General features: G+C 40.5%; 1 protein-coding gene across 1 annotated transcript in view; it reads left to right on the forward strand.

Annotated features, from left to right (window-relative positions):
• The window catches only part of LOC118334507 (ephrin type-B receptor 1-B-like), a gene marked incomplete in the record, with an annotated part of 144,761 nt that overhangs the window by 117,683 nt on the left and 8,899 nt on the right, over positions 1-18,179 (forward strand). The window contains 3 exon segments of the mRNA XM_035670429.1: positions 4,358-4,546; positions 5,768-6,015; positions 7,262-7,477. Coding sequence (XP_035526322.1) covers positions 4,358-4,546; positions 5,768-6,015; positions 7,262-7,477 — 653 coding nt within the window.

Here is an 18,179-nt window from a genome sequence, read left to right on the forward strand (position 1 = left end):
ATCTTCACCATCTGTTTACTACATACCCACCAGCTCGAACTCATGTTCTATTCTTCACTTTGTTTCTGGCCCCTTTGTTTTTGCCATTTGTAATTAGTCTTACTTTTTACAATCTCTTTTGATTTCTGTACTTGACTCCACTTGTTTTATATATTGCGTATATATATCAAAATAAAGCACCTTGAGGCAAATTGGGAAACAAAAAAAATTATAAACATGTTAACTATTCCTGCCTACGTGAGTGTTGTATTTAATGATATTTCCTACACCTGCATTTTCACCTTAGTCCAGTCCTCTACTGCTGTCACATCATGTACTGTATGTCAGAGGACAGATACATAAAGCATGTACATGTACATAATGCATTAAGGAAAAGGAAGTAAGGTAAAAGAGAAATAACCTCAGGTAGCAGGCGTTTGGGGATGTAAACGTCAATTTCTTTCCTTTACACAATGATACTGACTGACAGTCATCTCTCAGGGCTGTACGATATATGTGATTGAGTCATGTTATGAGCACCCCCTTGGCACCGACTGATGAGGGGAAGGAGCCTGGAGGGACACACACATACACTTAGACACACACACACACAAAAGAGTGTGTATGAGATTTGTACCTCAAATGAAAGCCCTATGTACTGCCGACCTAGCAGTCTGAAAAGGCGCTCACTCAAGGGGATAGAGTTTTCTTGAGCCTGACACAGCAAAGCGCTTCAACACGGTTACTTTGTGTCACAGTTACAGCATTGGCAGCTGGGGGCTCATTAAAACTGCTGTGGGCAGAAGAGTCAGTTTTGTCACGGGCTATCTTTGGAAAAACCAAATGCAATTAACACAAGTGGTTAAAATAAACAAAAGATCAGAGACGCTTGCGGCCCTAATCATCAAATAAGCAATTTGAAGTGGAGAGGGAATAAAATGCTGATAAGGGATCCTATTCATAGGTTTATTCCTTCAACCTTCAAACCGCCAACACTCATGAAGTAATCCCCCACCCCCTGATTTATTGTTTTCTTCTATTCTCTCAAGAATTGACTGACAGTTTTGTAATTACAGTATTCAACGCAACAATTAAATAGCGCCGCTCAGCCAATTGTTTTGGGTGAATCTCCAAAAATGTGGTGCCGGCATTTACCCAGCTGCCTACTTTTCCAGCTGTTGCCACACACGTCAGGTGATGTCTCCTCATTTCCAGCCCACTTAATGTGACAGGCATCAAGAGCGATGCTGCTCATACTGTAAATTCAGTAGTGTAGCTATAGAATGGCCATGGTTATGAAAATCAGACCTTCCCAACAATACACCAAATACTGGGTGGGATGTCGTGACAGGCAGATTAGAACACACGCATGAACACACGCACATCATTCCCACAGATTAATGAAGAAAAGCGTTGCTTGTATGGCTTGGAGGGTATATTTCTTTGTTTTAATTGAACATATCAGGGCATCATCCCTATCACCAGTATTCATCCCAACATACTGCACACACTGTACTGCATCTGAGCATTTGTCATTTTTACTCCATTGCCTTTCACTCTTTCCCGCACATCAACAACTTGTCAACATCAGTTAATTAAGAGACATCCTTTCCTAAGCACTGCATGTTTACTATATGCCCTAATGCTTCTCTGCATATGACAACAAACACATCTTAGAATTACTAATCTTCTAACCCTGTTTGTCACTTTGTAGCTTCAGCTGTTGTTTGTGCTTCAGCATCTGGTGCTCAGACTGAAAGAGAATGGGATTCAAAAGTCCATTTAACAGATCTCGTTATTGTTAGATGCCAAATGTATTTTTACTTCAGTTATTTCTTTTTCCTGTGATTTCAGTGAGTTAGCTAAGGCATGAACAGAATTGGTAAGCATCTGTAGATTGTTGTGACATTTGTCATTGACCTAGGTCTATTATAGGCTAAACCCTTTTTTGCTAATCACAATTTTGTCTTTCACAAAGTGAAGACTTGCAGAAGGCACCACATGCCTGACAAATGCAAACTAACATCTACACAAATGTGACTGTTAATAACATACAATTTTTAGATCCCCTCTGTGATTTCCATACTAATAAGCTGCAGTGTGTGTCGGACAAAAGATTTTCTGACATCAAACGATGGATAATTAGTCTGTGTTTAGTAAGTTAACTCAACCCATTATATTCTCAGAGCCACAGGATAGATTAGTATACATCTTGGACTAACATGAAGTGGGAATGTATACACTAAAGGCATATAGTATCCTTCAATTGTTGATGTTAATGCTCAAAGTGGATAATCACATAAAACATATTACTCTATGTTGTTGTTATTTGTTTACAAATATTGTCAGGCAAAAGGAATTAGAAGAAATTATATGTCTTTGGTGAAGGACTAACGTATTAAAGAATTCCTTTAACTTGAAAAAATTAGGATTTGTGAAGCTACTGTTTCACTTACTGACATTGCTGTTTGTCTTTAGGCAATATGTAAATTCTGGGTACTAGGGCCAGTAATTTGATTGTACCCATAGCTTGTAATAGATTAATGTAAGTATTACTGCCGTACGGTTGATTTGTGGATACATTAGGGCCATTCAGTAAACGAGCAGGGCAGACTAATAGCAGGCTAAATGTTGGACATTGGTGAAAATAACATGGTTAAGTGCAGTGCAGTAAACTGTAATTTATAATGCTGGTCAACTAAATACTCTTAACCATTTAGCAATTGTGTCATTGCCTAAGCACTTTGTTTGGATTTATTATAATCCAAATTCAATATATTTATGTCAGTTTTTCCCATTTATTTTTACATGCGGCCATCTAATTGAAAAGGGTATGAAAATATGGTATGTGTTGAGTGCGTGTGAGTCATTGCAGCAGCCATGCATTCACTCCTGACAGGCTTGTTGTTTTATATGTTGGGTAAAAATAGAACTGGCGTTTGGATACATTTGCTTTATACACTCAGATGAAGGACCTATGAAATATTAAAGCAGGAATCTATTTTTTATCCCATGGCCATAAAAAGATGAGTCCAGTTAACCAGAGCTGTACCAGAGGGAGAGAGGGAGATAAACTGTTTGCTTTTTAAATTATACATGAAAGTGGGCTGTGGACTGTGAATTAGAAAGTAATGGGTGTACTTCTGTGTACGTGCATACATTTGTGCTTTAGATTTTGAGCGCATGTGTTCTCATATGTTTGTTGTTGTATATGCTCCCTGCTGAGATTTTGAGTCCCACCCAGTGCTACTGCTGAGTGAGCAGCTTGGCGACACTTGTAAATAGCATGACTTTATGGAATGCAAAGCTGTAAACCCTCCGATGGATTAACTTGAATACAATCTGTATGGAATCTCTAATGAGCAATTACATTCACACAGACACAGTTCAAGGCAATTAGTGCGGTAACCAGAATCAGCTTCTAGTCAAGAGCGAAGTGAGGCACCTTGATCCCTCCAAGACCAGACCTTATCCTCCCCTGTCTCTTGAGACCCCTCCCTCTCTCTATGTGGCTTATGCAAATGAGCAGACACAAATTGACTTGATGGAGATGGGTTTATTCCAATCATGGCTGCCAAGGTTTTGACTAAACAGCTTTGAGGAAAAGGGCAGCCCTTAGGTGTCACTGTAGAAATGATGATTTGACATCTGCTTGTTCGCCGTAGTGTCCGTCTCTGCAGTGTGAATTGAATTTGTTTACAAGTGTTTTTCGGCATTCCTCCCCACCCAGGTTGTCAACACAGAAAATCTGTCCTCGGTTTGCAGACATCGCCTGAACTGAGCTCACCTATTGCAATACAGCATAAAGCACTAGTTGATAGGGCAGTGGTTTTATCTCTTTATGAGCTCCTATAGGAAAATGCTGTGGGGAAATTGGTTCTACCACTATCAAAGAGCAGAGACTGCTTGGGTAAGGGATAAAAGGGTAAAAAAAATCTGTCTACATTTACTCTTTCTATATACCATCATCCCTCCCTCTATCCCTTCATCTCTCTCCCGCTTTCTGTTTTTTTCTGGTCTGTTTATCCATTCCAAGTACTGAATCATCAAACCACCATTTTGTTGTCGACTCTACCTGCAACTAAGGATGTTTCTGTAATCCTCTACCTATACTATTTAATATGTGCTAATATTCATTTGCATACTGTAGTGCTCCTGCCCATCTGTGAGGAGTACCGTAGAGCAAATGGATGGATCATCATTTACCACTTTTAATAGCTTGTAGTGATTGTGAGTCATGCTGTGTCACACTGTGATTTAGGCTAAGACTTGAAGGGCAACTGCATTCATCAACCGTTAACACTAGACATTAGCCAAAGAAAAAAATAACAGTTTCTTCTTCTTCTGGAAAGCTCATTTAGCACTTTGGTTGTTCTAGAACTCTCTTTGCGAGCCGACATGTCTAACTGCCCCTCCCCACTGGGCTGCCCGACCCACTTCTCAGGCTCCCCGGGGATGAAGATCTACATAGATCCCTTTACCTACGAAGACCCCAACGAAGCTGTACGAGAGTTTGCCAAGGAGATTGACGTCTCCACTGTCAAGATCGAGGAGGTCATTGGTGCAGGTATGGAAAATGGTTGCTATGGAACAATCTTTGTGTGTGTGTGGTAGTCGGTGTGTAGATGTGCATGTGTATGCAAGGTGCAAGGTGACTATGGATTGCTATATTTTCGTGTATTTCTTTATGTTATATGTCTATGTGTATGTGTGCTTGTGTGCAAACAGGTTTAGCCTGAATCTGTTCAAGGTCATAAAGCCTAGCCCTTTTGGCAGCCACATCAGATTGGAACATGTCAAGGGCCCATGTCAAGTGCACTAGCAGCATATAGGCCAGCTACCCTGGGACCTAATGGCATTAGAAATAACTCAAGCCTTGCGGTCTATTCCCTGTGCGTCTCTGTTTTTGGATCCTATTAGTGTTGCTCTCTTACACGTGCTACCTTGCATCATCCACTTTCTTTTACATGTAAAAAATTGTTTTCTGTCCTGGTTTCAGAGTGATCTCTTATGTATTGTTAAAACTGATGAACAGGTAACTAGGAAGTGATGGCTTTGAAGTCAATTCTCAGCAACTGTGGCTGAAATAGCTTCAGCTTACTATGTCCATGTGTTTCCATCGTGTCGTTTCCTTTGGACCGGGCAAACCTTTTTTATAGCAGGGAGTTCATGCTGATACCATATGTGTGTAGTTTATACAGAGGTTAAAATACCCCTGGTAATGAGACTGGGCCTATAATAGCACCCGTGGACTGGCCTACTCAGCAAGCTAGGTGTGAGGAAGTGACAGAGATAGGAAAGGGGTAAGGATGCAAAGGGACTAACTAATTAAAGATTTCCGTTTTTTTTTTATTTCACTGTGTGGTGTCTCTGCAGGACACCAAGGTGGTGATAATTAATCAAACAGGTTCCAGATATTTACCAGATAGTGCTTGGCTGTTATTCTTTGATTGGGGAATATGAGGACACTTGGCAGGCTTTTAGGATAGATGACTATGGTGAGTCAGAGGAGCCACACTGTTAAGAATATCATGAGGGAGCAACACTAGAGGAGTATTGGACAACACTCAGCATGCTTGATATAGACTAAATCAAGATCTATAATAGCAGTGTGGGAAATATTTCTGCCTAGGGACATGAGATGCCAATAAGCTTGATGAATGAATAGATTTAGATCTCATCAACTCTACTAATCTTTTGTCTGATCTCTTTTTGATCACACAAAAGTAGATAAGTTCTTGTTTTTGACAGAGCAACCGCTGAGCATCTCTTTCTGTTTCCGCTGTAGGTGAATTTGGGGAAGTGTACAAGGGCCGTTTGAAGCTGCCTGGTAAGAGGGAGATCTATGTAGCCATCAAGACCCTGAAGGCAGGCTACGTGGAGAAGCAGAGGCGGGATTTCCTGTCTGAGGCGTCAATCATGGGCCAGTTCGACCACCCAAACATTATCCGTCTGGAAGGTGTTGTCACGAAGAGCCGTCCGGTCATGATCGTTACTGAGTTCATGGAAAATGGTGCCCTTGACTCATTTCTCAGGGTGAGTAATTTTTGTGAACACTTACATGTACCATGTCATACAAAGTTGCAAACAGTTAATATAAGGTGATCAAAATTCAGTTGAATACAGTAGAAACCTTGCATCATGGAACTGAGAAGCTAATTGGAAATGAATTGTTAAACAATCCCAGAAAAGGAGTTCAGATTATGAATCCCTCTAATACAAATTAGAATAAGCCTTCTAAACCTATCTTGTGCCAACAGAGAATATGTTTCATGACAATGAACATGATTCCAATCATTCTTAATTTGGAAATTTCCATTAGCTAGCCGTATCAGCCTTTAATTTCTCTATTAATGCCTGGAGCTAATAATGGACTCTTCACTCTTTCTTTTATAGTCAGGATTGAGCAGACATACAGCTTAATCAATATTCAACTCGCTTTTTTTCCTCCTTCAATCTCATGGATTGGTGTTCTATTCCACTTTGATCTAGGGTGGGTTTAAAGGGGTTCTTTGAAGTTGGCTTTGCTAACCGCCACATCCGACTTGTGTTTCCATCGATCTCTTTTACCCTCTTATTTGTTACTGTGTTTCGGGGGTTCAAAGCTTGCTCTTCAGAGCATTCACACAGGGGTAGGGGCACCATATGTGGATGTTAAAGAGATGGATGCCTGCATGCCCGAATGAAACAGTGCTTTAACACCTTCAATGAGCAAAATTGGCTTCAGGAATCCATTTTGCTTATCTAATACGAAAAGTATACTTTTCCTCTAGACATTAAGAGGATTTGAAAGGCAAGAAAAGAGCTCAGCATGTCGATTTTGTAACGGCAAACTGTAAACAACAAATGATTTAAAAGAAAGGGAAATAAAAAACTGAAATAAATGTAACATAATTACCTACTTTGAAAAAACTCAAATATATGGGAAAGGCAGGTAGATTAGACTGTTCCATCTCTTATTTACATCTAAGGTGTGACAACATATCTTATCTCATTGTCACTGTATGTGTATGTACCCTCTGGCTGTGGTAATAATTATATATTTTCTAATTCTGGAGGAATGTCCCACTGGGCCGCCTTGATGCTAAGTGCATGCTTATTTTGCACAGATAGAGAATCAGATTCAAACAATAGGTATTTAAAATAACAACATTCAAGCCAGGACTATTTAGTCAATATAATATCTTTCAGAATTTCCTCCAGCTATTCTCATTTATGTTAATCATGGCAAAGATAATATCTAGATAACCATTTTTATTTGTTTCTTTTCTCTGTCTGCTAGCAAAACGATGGTCAGTTCACAGTGATCCAGTTGGTGGGGATGATGCGTGGGATCTCAGCTGGGATGAAGTATCTCTCTGAAATGAACTACGTCCATCGTGACCTGGCTGCACGCAACATTCTAGTCAACAGCAACTTGGTGTGTAAAGTGTCTGACTTTGGCCTGTCACGCTACCTGCAGGACGACACCTCTGATCCCAGCTACACCAGCTCTCTAGTGAGTACTTGCAATGTTAATCTTTTATTTAGCTTGAGTGCCATGGGTAGCGTTTTGTCTTTTACTAAACAAGAGTTTATCTGCCTGTAATCTATCGTGTCCTGTCAACTTTTTATTGACATACATGGCAAATGAAACATTCAAACAATCTATCAGTTTAATCAGATTGTCTTCTGACACTGTCACATGCTTCTTAAGGTCTTTGAAACCTTTCACCTTTTCAGTCCCTTTTCATTTTATATAAGCTGTCTCTTTCGTCTTCCTCATCCTCCTTCGTCCTCCTCCCTATACTCTGCAAGTCACGGACGGGAGGTCTGTCACATCTTCATTAGTGTGGAGACAAGCCTCCTCTGGGAAGGCTCCTCTCTCGTTGACATGCCCAGAGTGCAGAGAAACCAAAGGGCATTGCGGCCTCTCAAACTGACAGCTTCCACCCCCTCTCTCTCCCTCCCTCCTCTCTCACTCCTCATTCATTATTACTGGGGCATCATGGGAGGCTTTGGCTCCTCATTAACTCCTCCACACTACAGATCTGTAATTATTAGCAGCCATCGTTAGTTCATCTTCTGCCTCTCCTCTTCCTAATTCAAAACACACTCTTACACCCTCGCAAACACACGCGCAGGTCATTAGGACTCCTGGCATGCCTGAGTTTGTGTGTGTGTTTTTATTTGAGTGTCTGTGTGTGTGTATGTGTGTGTGAGCATATGAGCAATGATATGTACACGCACAGGCATTTGTGTGTGTGTGTGTGTCTGTGTGTGTGTGTCTGTGTGGGTGGGTGTGTGTGTACTGGCCCATGTGCATGTGTAGTATCACCTCATTGACTCTGCTTTGAGACTTTGGTGCAAATGAACTTGTTTACTGCCAATGTATCATGAGTGCCACTGCCTGCATTTTGTAGACAGTAAGTCCTCTGCAAGCAAAACGATGTATGATAAAGAGCATGGTTCTATATTATTAATATATATCAATATTATTAGCATTATCAACATAAAGGCAGAGGCAGATTTCTGTATTTTTAAGTTAAATAAACGTACAATATAAATATACTTACAATAGCAATACATTTTTTGCTATATGCTTTTATTTTGAAAATTACTGAGCCGTGCCCTGTATTTTACCTGTCCTCTTCTTATTTTGGGTTACCAGCCTCCAGTGACCGTACACAACCTATTCTGCCAGTCTTACCTGGGAGTACAGATATTCACTTGTCTCATAAAACTGCCTAGGGGGTTCTCTTTGAAAAAGATTCATTGTATACACTGTGAATGTACAGCATTGTGGTAGCACTGTATATATTATGAATAAATATGAATACATTATGCTATAAAAAGGGCCTATTTTAGGATTAGTTTCAGAGGTATTTCAACACATGCAAAACTTGAGATCAAAAGCATGCAGTCAAATAGCCTGTGAGTCGGTACTGCGCAGGTATGAAAAGAGAGTTCTCAAAATAATTTGTTTTCATCTAAATATAGGCGAAGAAACTAAACAATACAATACAAAACACACAATGTACTTTTTTTATATTTTATATCCACCTTTCAGGATGAGCTTAGATAGAAGCTGCACTCTGTTAGAATTATTACTTTGGGTTATATGCAAAAACAAACATGCACAATATATTGTACACTGTAATCCCAGGGGATGCTACCTATTGGCTAGAGGTGGTAGCCCAGGTGTGAACAGGAAGTTTCATACGGACCATAGGAGCTATGCCCTCACATTGGTGTGGCTGAGAGATAATTGCTCCCCAGGAATAGTTTGCTTTGTATGCTTGACCCCTGTGGCTAAACCTTGCTGAATGGGTCTTATGTACCAACAAAGAGGAGCAGCACCTCTGTTGTCTGCACCGCTGAGCTTGCTAATAAAACAGAGTGTAAAAGGTGGGGATTGGATTATAGATTGTGGTCGGCATTTTGATGTTGTTTAATGCAAACAAAGTCTCCTTGAGGGTATTATCTGGAGAGTCAATAGAGCAGGTGGGGTTTGAATTTAGAACCTGGGGAGCTGTTTTGATGGTAACACACTGACTCAGGTTTTTTTGACAGTGTGTTTTTTACTGATAGAGACTCTAAAACAAACATATCAAAGCTTTGGATGTGCTTCACTTTCATACTGACTGCTGCTTTATTATCATAAGCATCCAGATGAAATCTTCAGTTCCATAACTGTTTTTGTTCTTTCCACATCAAGAGCAGTTTTATTTATATCATACCACATACAAATAGACTGAGTCCATCGATATGCCTGTTAAATTCTGAAATAGAACTAAATGTGATCAGCTAACATATGTGGAAATTCAATTAAGAAGTAGTTGATGTTAGCACAGACTTTCATATCACCTGTCCTCCTCAGTCCTCACCCCCTGTATTCAGGGGAACATGCAAACAAGAATAGTGGAAAGTAGGGTCCACAGGTCCCATACAGGGTCCTATACTGTAATTAAGCTATGCACGGTGTCCTTCACTCCATGACTTCTTCTGCTATGACCTGACGCTAACCAATCAGCGAGCAAGGCTGGCATGGCAGACAAGGCCGAGGGAATCAGGGAAATTAAATTGCGCTGACATGCAGTGATTTACATCGCCATCGACCTCCTCCTCCAGCAAATTAATCACCTCTTTCCCTCTACTGCTTTTCTAATTTTTCCCTGCAATTCTAGGCCCACCAATTACAGTGCCTGTGGTGTGATGCTGGATGTATGGTTGGGAGGACATGCTGGTAATTGCGTTAACCCTGGATGTGGGTTCACTCTGGAGCAATGTTGTGGAGGTTTCCGACAGAAGGGGGCTGTCCTCCCTCTCTGTTGGCTGCTCACCAAAGTTGTGATTAATTAAGCTCACAGGACAATGCTTGGACTCCACTGGTCTTGCTATGGTGATGTGTGCTAATTATTTGAAAGAATTTAAATTTGTGTTTCATTGTAGCCGTACCTTTCTTGTATTTAAATTGATTTATATAATTACATATACATGGCTACATGGTTTAAGAAGTAAGTAGGCACATGATCACCAAGTCCAGGTGAGATGTCAGTGACCATGCTTACCTGACGGAGAAGAGGACTGATTTCTGCACACCCAGCAGAGCCGGAAGACTTTCACATTACTCTCTTTATTCACAAATCCATCTATCTAAGGAGCCATCGATCCAGGCATCCATTTGTCTATATTTCCTTTTTCTCCAGCTGTTCACTACTTTTCCATTTCAAGGCTTTTCCCAGAGCATCACAAAGGCGCATCAGAATGGCATACTCAGTGTAGGTGTGATGAATGGGGCGTCAAGCTGTTTTATTGTGTGTTTTGGGTTCATGGGTGAGTGAAAGTCAGAAGTTTCACCATGGTCACTGGGGTTTAATGCACATTTTGTGGCTATGATTAGAGAACAAGTGGTCGATAGGGAGTGTGTGTGTATAGTTAGGTTTCCAAAATCTGCCGTGCGAGTATGGCGTGTCAAGTCTATAACAGCTTAGACAAGTGGTGTTACCCTTTCTATTCAGGGTTCATGCCCACAGGGCCATAGTGTGGAGGGCAGGTATGGGTCAGGAATTTCTGCTTGTGCCTCAGCTGATGATGTGAAAAAGGCTGTCATTGCCTTGCATGTCATGCGATGTGTACTTTATATTGTGACTGAATGGGCATGTACTGTATGTGGTTGGATGTGTGTGTTTGTACTGTATTCCTGGGTATATACACAATTATGCCCTCTAGGTGCCTTTTTCCATGTGTGTATGTATGTCTATGTGTGTTTGTTTGTTTGTGTCATTGAGGCTGAAAGGGGTTGAAAGGCGAGGTCACACAGAGCCAGTAACAAAGCTCATCCGTCAAATCCCTGTGACCTGAGTGACATTCTCTCAGCTACGCTCCAATGCTCACACTATGTGGACCGCGCTGCTGTTTCTGTCATTTGTCTGTTTTCTATTTGCATCCTTTCCCTCTCTCTCTGGCTCCAGGCCCATGCACTTTTTTGGCTTGTCTATTCAACTTGTAGTGAAATATTTATGCTCTGCATAAAGTTAAAGGGACAGAGTCTCGGAGTAAACAGTGAAATGGGAACATGTCCATATGGACCAGGCCGAAAGCAAAGAAAGGAACTTTCTGGTTGAATTTGTTTCTGACACATCACATTTGTATGCACAAAACAGAATACAGTATTTACAGAAGCATTAAATCTGTAACAGTAAACCCTTTCATTGCCACCCTGATGGCCTCAACAAATCTCACGGTTGGTTGGATGTCCATACCTCACATCACACAGCAAGGTACACACCCCAAGAATATCCCCATTATCATAGCCAGTTTCAGGCAAACTACATCATCTACACAAGGATCAGATAGACACAGACTGAAAATAATTGAAATATCTTATTTTATTGTTTACTGTTTATTTATTGACATTTCGTGTCAAAAAGATACATTTTGCAATATGTGGGTTAAAAGCATTTGAATAAGCCAACAGTTATTTCCATCAAGCTGCTAACATTGCATGTGTTTTAGAAAAACCAACTGTAAATACAGATCTCACAGTTGCTATACAGTTCACACTAGACCATAATGGCAAATTTACACTACAGTATTGTCAATTATGGACATGTGGTTTACTCTTATAATATTAAAACGTTTTAAGATCAAAGGCCTTTTTTCTTTTTGTCTTGGTATAGGTGAAGGGAAGATGTGATTGACGGATTCTCTTTGATGATGCACAGCAGTGTTACTGTAGGCTACTTGTGATCTTCAAAAAACAACCTGTGTCTTTACATACATTGTTGAAGTTTCAAAACAAATGTCTGCTCTTGTAGTTTGTTGTTCGAACAATATAAACAATGTATGAGCTGACTGAATCTGATCTGAATTACATCACGTCATTCACATGTGATGTGTGGTAGGAACCTCAGAACCCTCTTTCCCCAATGTAATTGCTGCCTTTTCCCACAATACCCTGACGTTTACAACCCCCTTTTTTTAGTTTAGGGAGAGTGTAGACTAGTACATACACATGCCACGTACTTTTCAGTTTCACTGGGAGAGCATGTAGAGATCACGCTGTCCTGCACTGTTCCTCCACTTCTCCACCCCCCTCAAGTATGAGTCACCACTGCAGTGACCAAGCGTGATCCCCAACTGGCTTCCCACTTAAGTGTCCTGCCAAGCTGGAGACTGAACCCCAGTCCTGATAATTCACAATTGCAGCAAAATCCTAAACACTATACCCTGATTTGTTTTTTATCTCTTGGTTGTATTTGAAACTAATTAAGATGTTTCCAGGCTAATTTTATTCAGATTGTAGAGTTTAATTTGCTGTAAATGTAGCAGCAGAAAATCCCCAGGAACGGAAATGAATATGAATATGGAGGAGGTATAGGTTCTGAAAACAAGAAAGTAACATGATCCATACCTGGTCCCTGCATCAAAGAGGGAGCAACCATCCAAAGCACTCCACCTTGATTTATACCTTCTGTTATGTTTGCTAGAGTCAGTATAAGGTAGGCATTGATTCACCATCTGTGGCTGTTGGACTGCATTTGCATCTGAGCAGGATTCACAGTGAAGTGGTTTGTGTACAACTAAATTAGTGAAAGAGATACCTCCTCTGTTAGTGTCTCTATAAAACACTATCCTGCAGACTGCAGTATCACAAAAGAGAGATTAATTTGTTGGTTAACCAAAGCAGCAACTTCCAAATTCCAAAAACTAACTTTCTGCTTTTTAAAATCTTCAAAATAACAGTGCTGACATGGCCATTACTTTTTTTATATTATTCTCATTAAATGGGGCCTTCATACCTTCCCAGTAGCTTTAACAACATGAGGAACAATCTTAGACTCAGCATTAAAGGAAACCTTTGGGCCTATTTAGGTTGTGCTCCAATTTTGTATGACTGTCTGTAGATGTGATTGCCTATTTTTCACGTCCTTTGAGGGAATCATGGGGCCAAGGTCACTGTCTAATATTAACATGAAATAGAACAAATGGGATATTTACAAGATTTCATTTGATCATGTCAGCAGATGCCAAAGATTTTGAGATCTATTGGTGACTTTTCCCTGAGGGAGATGAAATTTCTGTTTAATGTAACACAATTAGGTGCTTGCGATGTTGGGAAATGGGGATAATGAATGGAGTAAATATTAAAGAGACATCGAGAAAGCTTAACACATGGGGAATGATTGTATTTTTTATAATGTCTTTACTGTACTGAGCAAAACATCTAAAGTGACATATAAAAATCACCATAGGTAAGTTTGGGTTTTCTGAGAGAAGCCTAGATGGTATGAACATTTATATCATATGCAAATTAAATAACAATCCACATACAAGAACAAATTCACATGGTTATGTTGTGCCCTAACCACTTCATGGCATTATATGCCTACAGACATGAAGGCTATAAAAAGACTATGTTTAAGCCAGAGAAACTTAAACAACCTAAACAGTCAGAAGGAGCTGCATAAGATCAATGCCAACAAGCTGTTTTACCTTATTGTTTGCCTAAGAGCTATTCTGTAGCTATAACAGGAAAATCCATCTTGTGTACTAGTTGTCTAACTTATCTGGTAGAAACAAAATACAAATTCACATTTCTCGCCCCATGCTTACAACAATGGAACTGTTGTGTCATACACTAAATTGTCTTTACCAAGCCAAATTGGTTTTGTATTTGTGACTGAAATGCGTGACAAATATGGTTCATAATTACTTAAAAATAATATATTTTATGTTTTTCATGGTGACATGTAGGCAAATGGATTGTCATAATTACCATGCAAAACTACATAGAGGTCAGCAACTCACCATTCTTTGAAGTCTAATTAGGTAATAATTGCCCTTTGAATTATACATCAAAGATGATGCCCAAGAGGAGCAGTAATATTTCTGAGACAAACAAATGACTGTTTGCTAAGCCCCATCACACTAAATTACTGTTGCTTTGTCAGTCAATCTTTCCGTCCTCGCATTGCACATATTATGCAGTGTTACAGTAGCAGATTTACCACTCAAAAACTGTTGCTATTATCAGCTGCAGCTAGCTAGTTAATTAAGCCACCATAATCTTTCCAGGAATTAAAGATGAACCAAGAATTAAAATTGACAGTAGAAAGTAGGGAGGTCAAATTTTTTTTATTTATACATAAAGAAGACATAGGAGACATGTAACATCTATTAAGTTACCAATTTACTATGTTAAGTTTCCTCTATTTTATAGATTCTTACTATAGATTATTAGGATGCAGTTGACCTTATTTCTTAGTTCAAACAAACTCTCTAAACAATAAGAGATAAATGCAATATATCACTAAATAGTACAATATCCGTTTCTTTCTTGATGAATTGTATTGTAATTTATACTGTAACCTGACTGGTTTTCAGTCCCTCGCAGCAGTTATTTTTGAAATGGGATCAGAATGCTACAGACAGTTCCAGGCAATACGAAGCATAGTTATTTTGATCGTGATGACAATTAAAAATTTTTTATCAGGGGCTATTCTGGGTGTACGGTATTTTTTCATTCTCCTATGTTATCTTCCCACGCAGTATAGAGGAATTTTTAGAATTCATTTGCTAATCAAATCTATAAAAAGGCCTCAAAGAATTCCCAGCCTAATGTGAGACTGTTTAGGATCTTTGGAACACAAAAATAAAACTTTGACAAATGCTTCCCTCAAGTTTTGCATGACTCCATTGTATATATGGTGAAAGACCTGTGTCTTTCTCTGCACCAGACATTCCCATGGGGATCTGAGAAACCAACATCTCTGTCACCAACCCTTCCCTCCTTTCCCATCACTCCATGTCACTCTTCCTCTCGCCATCCCTCTTACTCTCTTTCTCATTCTGTTTGGGCAGACATCCAGGGCAGATCGTTGCTCTCAAGATTTCATTAAAAGGATGTTTATGGAGCACTCTTCCCAGCCTAAGTAAATGTGCTCAAGTCCATTTGAGTGTGCATTGTTTGGAAATGGATTACTAAAGCTGGAGGAGTGAAGGAAAGGAGAAGGAGGGAATAGGGAAGGGAAAAAAAGACTGGGCGAGGGAGATCTACATATTTGTCTTCTAGATGAAGGAAAAAAGTTTATTTGGAATCTGTAAATAGCTTTTGTGAAGTGAAAAAAGCGAGTCGAAACAAGACCAAACACTGGACCCTTCTTTTTCAATTACAGTAAGTTTATCTGGGACATTGCTGCATGTTAGTGATGACGGTTATTTCACTCTGACAGGTATATTTGCTCCAGATATTACTTCATTCTGCAGCAGCATGTCAGTGACAGTCTACATGAAGGTATCTGGCACGCCGGTGGATGCATAGCTCAAGCCACTGCAAAGACATGACAGGTGTTTTATATCATTGCTATGCGTCCACACACACACACACACACACACGCACACTTATGTGTGGACCATACACCAGTAAGTACACACACTACATGGCAACCACATGTTTATCCCTCATTGTTCAGCCCTGGCTGTCATAGAAAACACACTCGTCTCACCATGATACCTCTTAACCTGACAGTCCCAGCACATCTCCATTGCAGTCGCGCTCCAGACGTATTGCCAGCTGTCACAACTGGTCACAACCTGTCACAGGTGGTCACAACCAGGTGGAACCAGTCACGTACTGTAATCTCATTCTGGTGACATAAAGGTGACAACACACTCCTGCGTCTATTTAAGGTGCTCTGGATGGATGGATGTGCACAAACATGGGTGGATATGTTGTCCTCATTCATGATGTGGGAATTTAGCCAAAGACAAAATTCCCACATTAATGTCGGCGAGTGCGGAAAATGGGGGAATGTTTTTGACAGCGTACGGTAAGGTATCTTTGTGGCACATTTATTTCAGGTTTTCACACCCTCATGAGCACTCTCTTTTTCTTCATAGTGCCAACATTTATCAACCAGAAAATAGACCTATCTAGTATCTCTGGAAAATCAGGCACTGTATGTCACCCACTTTATTTATTATCAAGGGAGTTTAGGGAAGTAACACTTGATATCAGTACAGATTACTCCCTTCAAGGCCTAGAAGTTCTGCACCTGCAGTGGCTGCGCTACAGCCTGGCTCATCTACACAAATTCTGAGTTAACTGTCCAAGTTAATAGTGGAGTGTGTGAAGTGTGTGCAGCTCATTCCCCGTGGTATTAATGCTCTACAGAAAAAAAAATCCAATGCTTTTTATTATGTTTTTGCCTTCTTCCCTGTATGCATGAGCTGTTCAGCACTTCATGTCATTAAAGCAGGATTTTGGCAGAGCTATCACTGGCCCACAGCAGTAATTACTAAGGGTTTGCATAGCTGCCTCTGACTCACCCGCCTTGGAAATGTTATTACTAAAGTCTGTCTCATTGGAGGCGCGCAGGGAGCTTCTTGTGAAGCCTGTGTCTTTGCTCAGGCCATTCCAGCGACACTCAGCTCATATCCCAACAGGGTCCTGGGGCATGAGACCAGATGTACAGAGCGAGGGAGGGAGTAAGCGAGTAATGATAAAGAGAGGCTTTAATAGACGCCGTTTAGCTCAGAGCAGCTATTTTTTTAGGTTGTTCTACGTTTATTTCTTCGTTTTTCATCTTAAGTGCATTCGTCCAAACAAAATAATTGACTTTAAGGGTTGCCCCTGACAGAGTGACAGATGAGGAAGAAGAGGATTGGCCTTTTTGTAGTTTTGTAGGGAAGGTATGTGCCTTGTATCTGTGCAGCTCCATTTGCCCTCAGACAAAGGAGAGGGCAAGAGAAAGTGTCCTGAGGTCTCAGTTTAGATGAAACGATTCAGATATGAACTAGTTTGAGATATGAGAGAAGTATTGAAGTCGCTGGGGCTTAGATAGCCTTTATTCATCTATTGATCTCTTCCTCGCCGTATTTCTTTCTTGTTCTCTCATTTTCTCTGTCCGTCACACACTCGCACAACCACACACTGCACCATTGCCTAATTCTTTCACTGCCTCATGTCTTTTTCTCCGCCGGCTGGTGTGCTCAGTGTTACCTCTGTGCCTTGCAGTGCATCCCGACGGCAGTCTCCATTTAGGGTCAAAATCTCTTTTCAGGGTCAGCAACCGCTCAAAGGCCAAACCCTGAAGAGGTGCTCATTAATGAGTTCAGCCTCTCCACCTCTGCAATGACACACAGCACTGACCTGTAACACCTACACAAGTGTGTATAAATGTATAAATACAGGGAATGTGTTAAATGTATTCTTGTCCAGCATTTCAAACAACAGCCTGCAGTATGAAAACACCCCACAAGAACCATCTTCTGTATCCGTACTTATCGCTCATTTCTCTCTCTCTCTCTCTCTATTTATACCTCCCTCTCTCTCTCTGACTCCTTTCTCCTTCTTGCTCTCGGAGAGTGAGCCAGGAACAGGGTGGTCTGTGTAGGTTGCTCTCTGGGTTTGGGTTTGTATCCAATAGCGGCTTATCTGTAAATACTCAGGTTCAGCTAATTGGCATTATTAAACTGGGGGTGAGCGCAACTCAGATATAAGGGGGGATGCTGTGGAAGGATTTAGGGATTTATGTGTGTCCGTCTGTTTGTGTGTGTGGATGTGCATGCACAGTAATCTATGTCTGTGGCTGTGCATATGTTTCCAGCTGTGTCTGTATATATATGTATGTGTGTGTGTGTGTGTGTGTGTGTGTGTGTGTGTGTGTGTGTGCCCACTGGATTAAAATGATCTGAAGAACCTCATATGCTTCCAC

The sequence above is a fragment of the Morone saxatilis genome, unplaced genomic scaffold (genome assembly GCF_004916995.1).
Source record: "Morone saxatilis isolate NCDOM2014 unplaced genomic scaffold, NCSU_SB_2.0 Contig23, whole genome shotgun sequence".
Taxonomy (NCBI): domain Eukaryota; kingdom Metazoa; phylum Chordata; class Actinopteri; family Moronidae; genus Morone; species Morone saxatilis.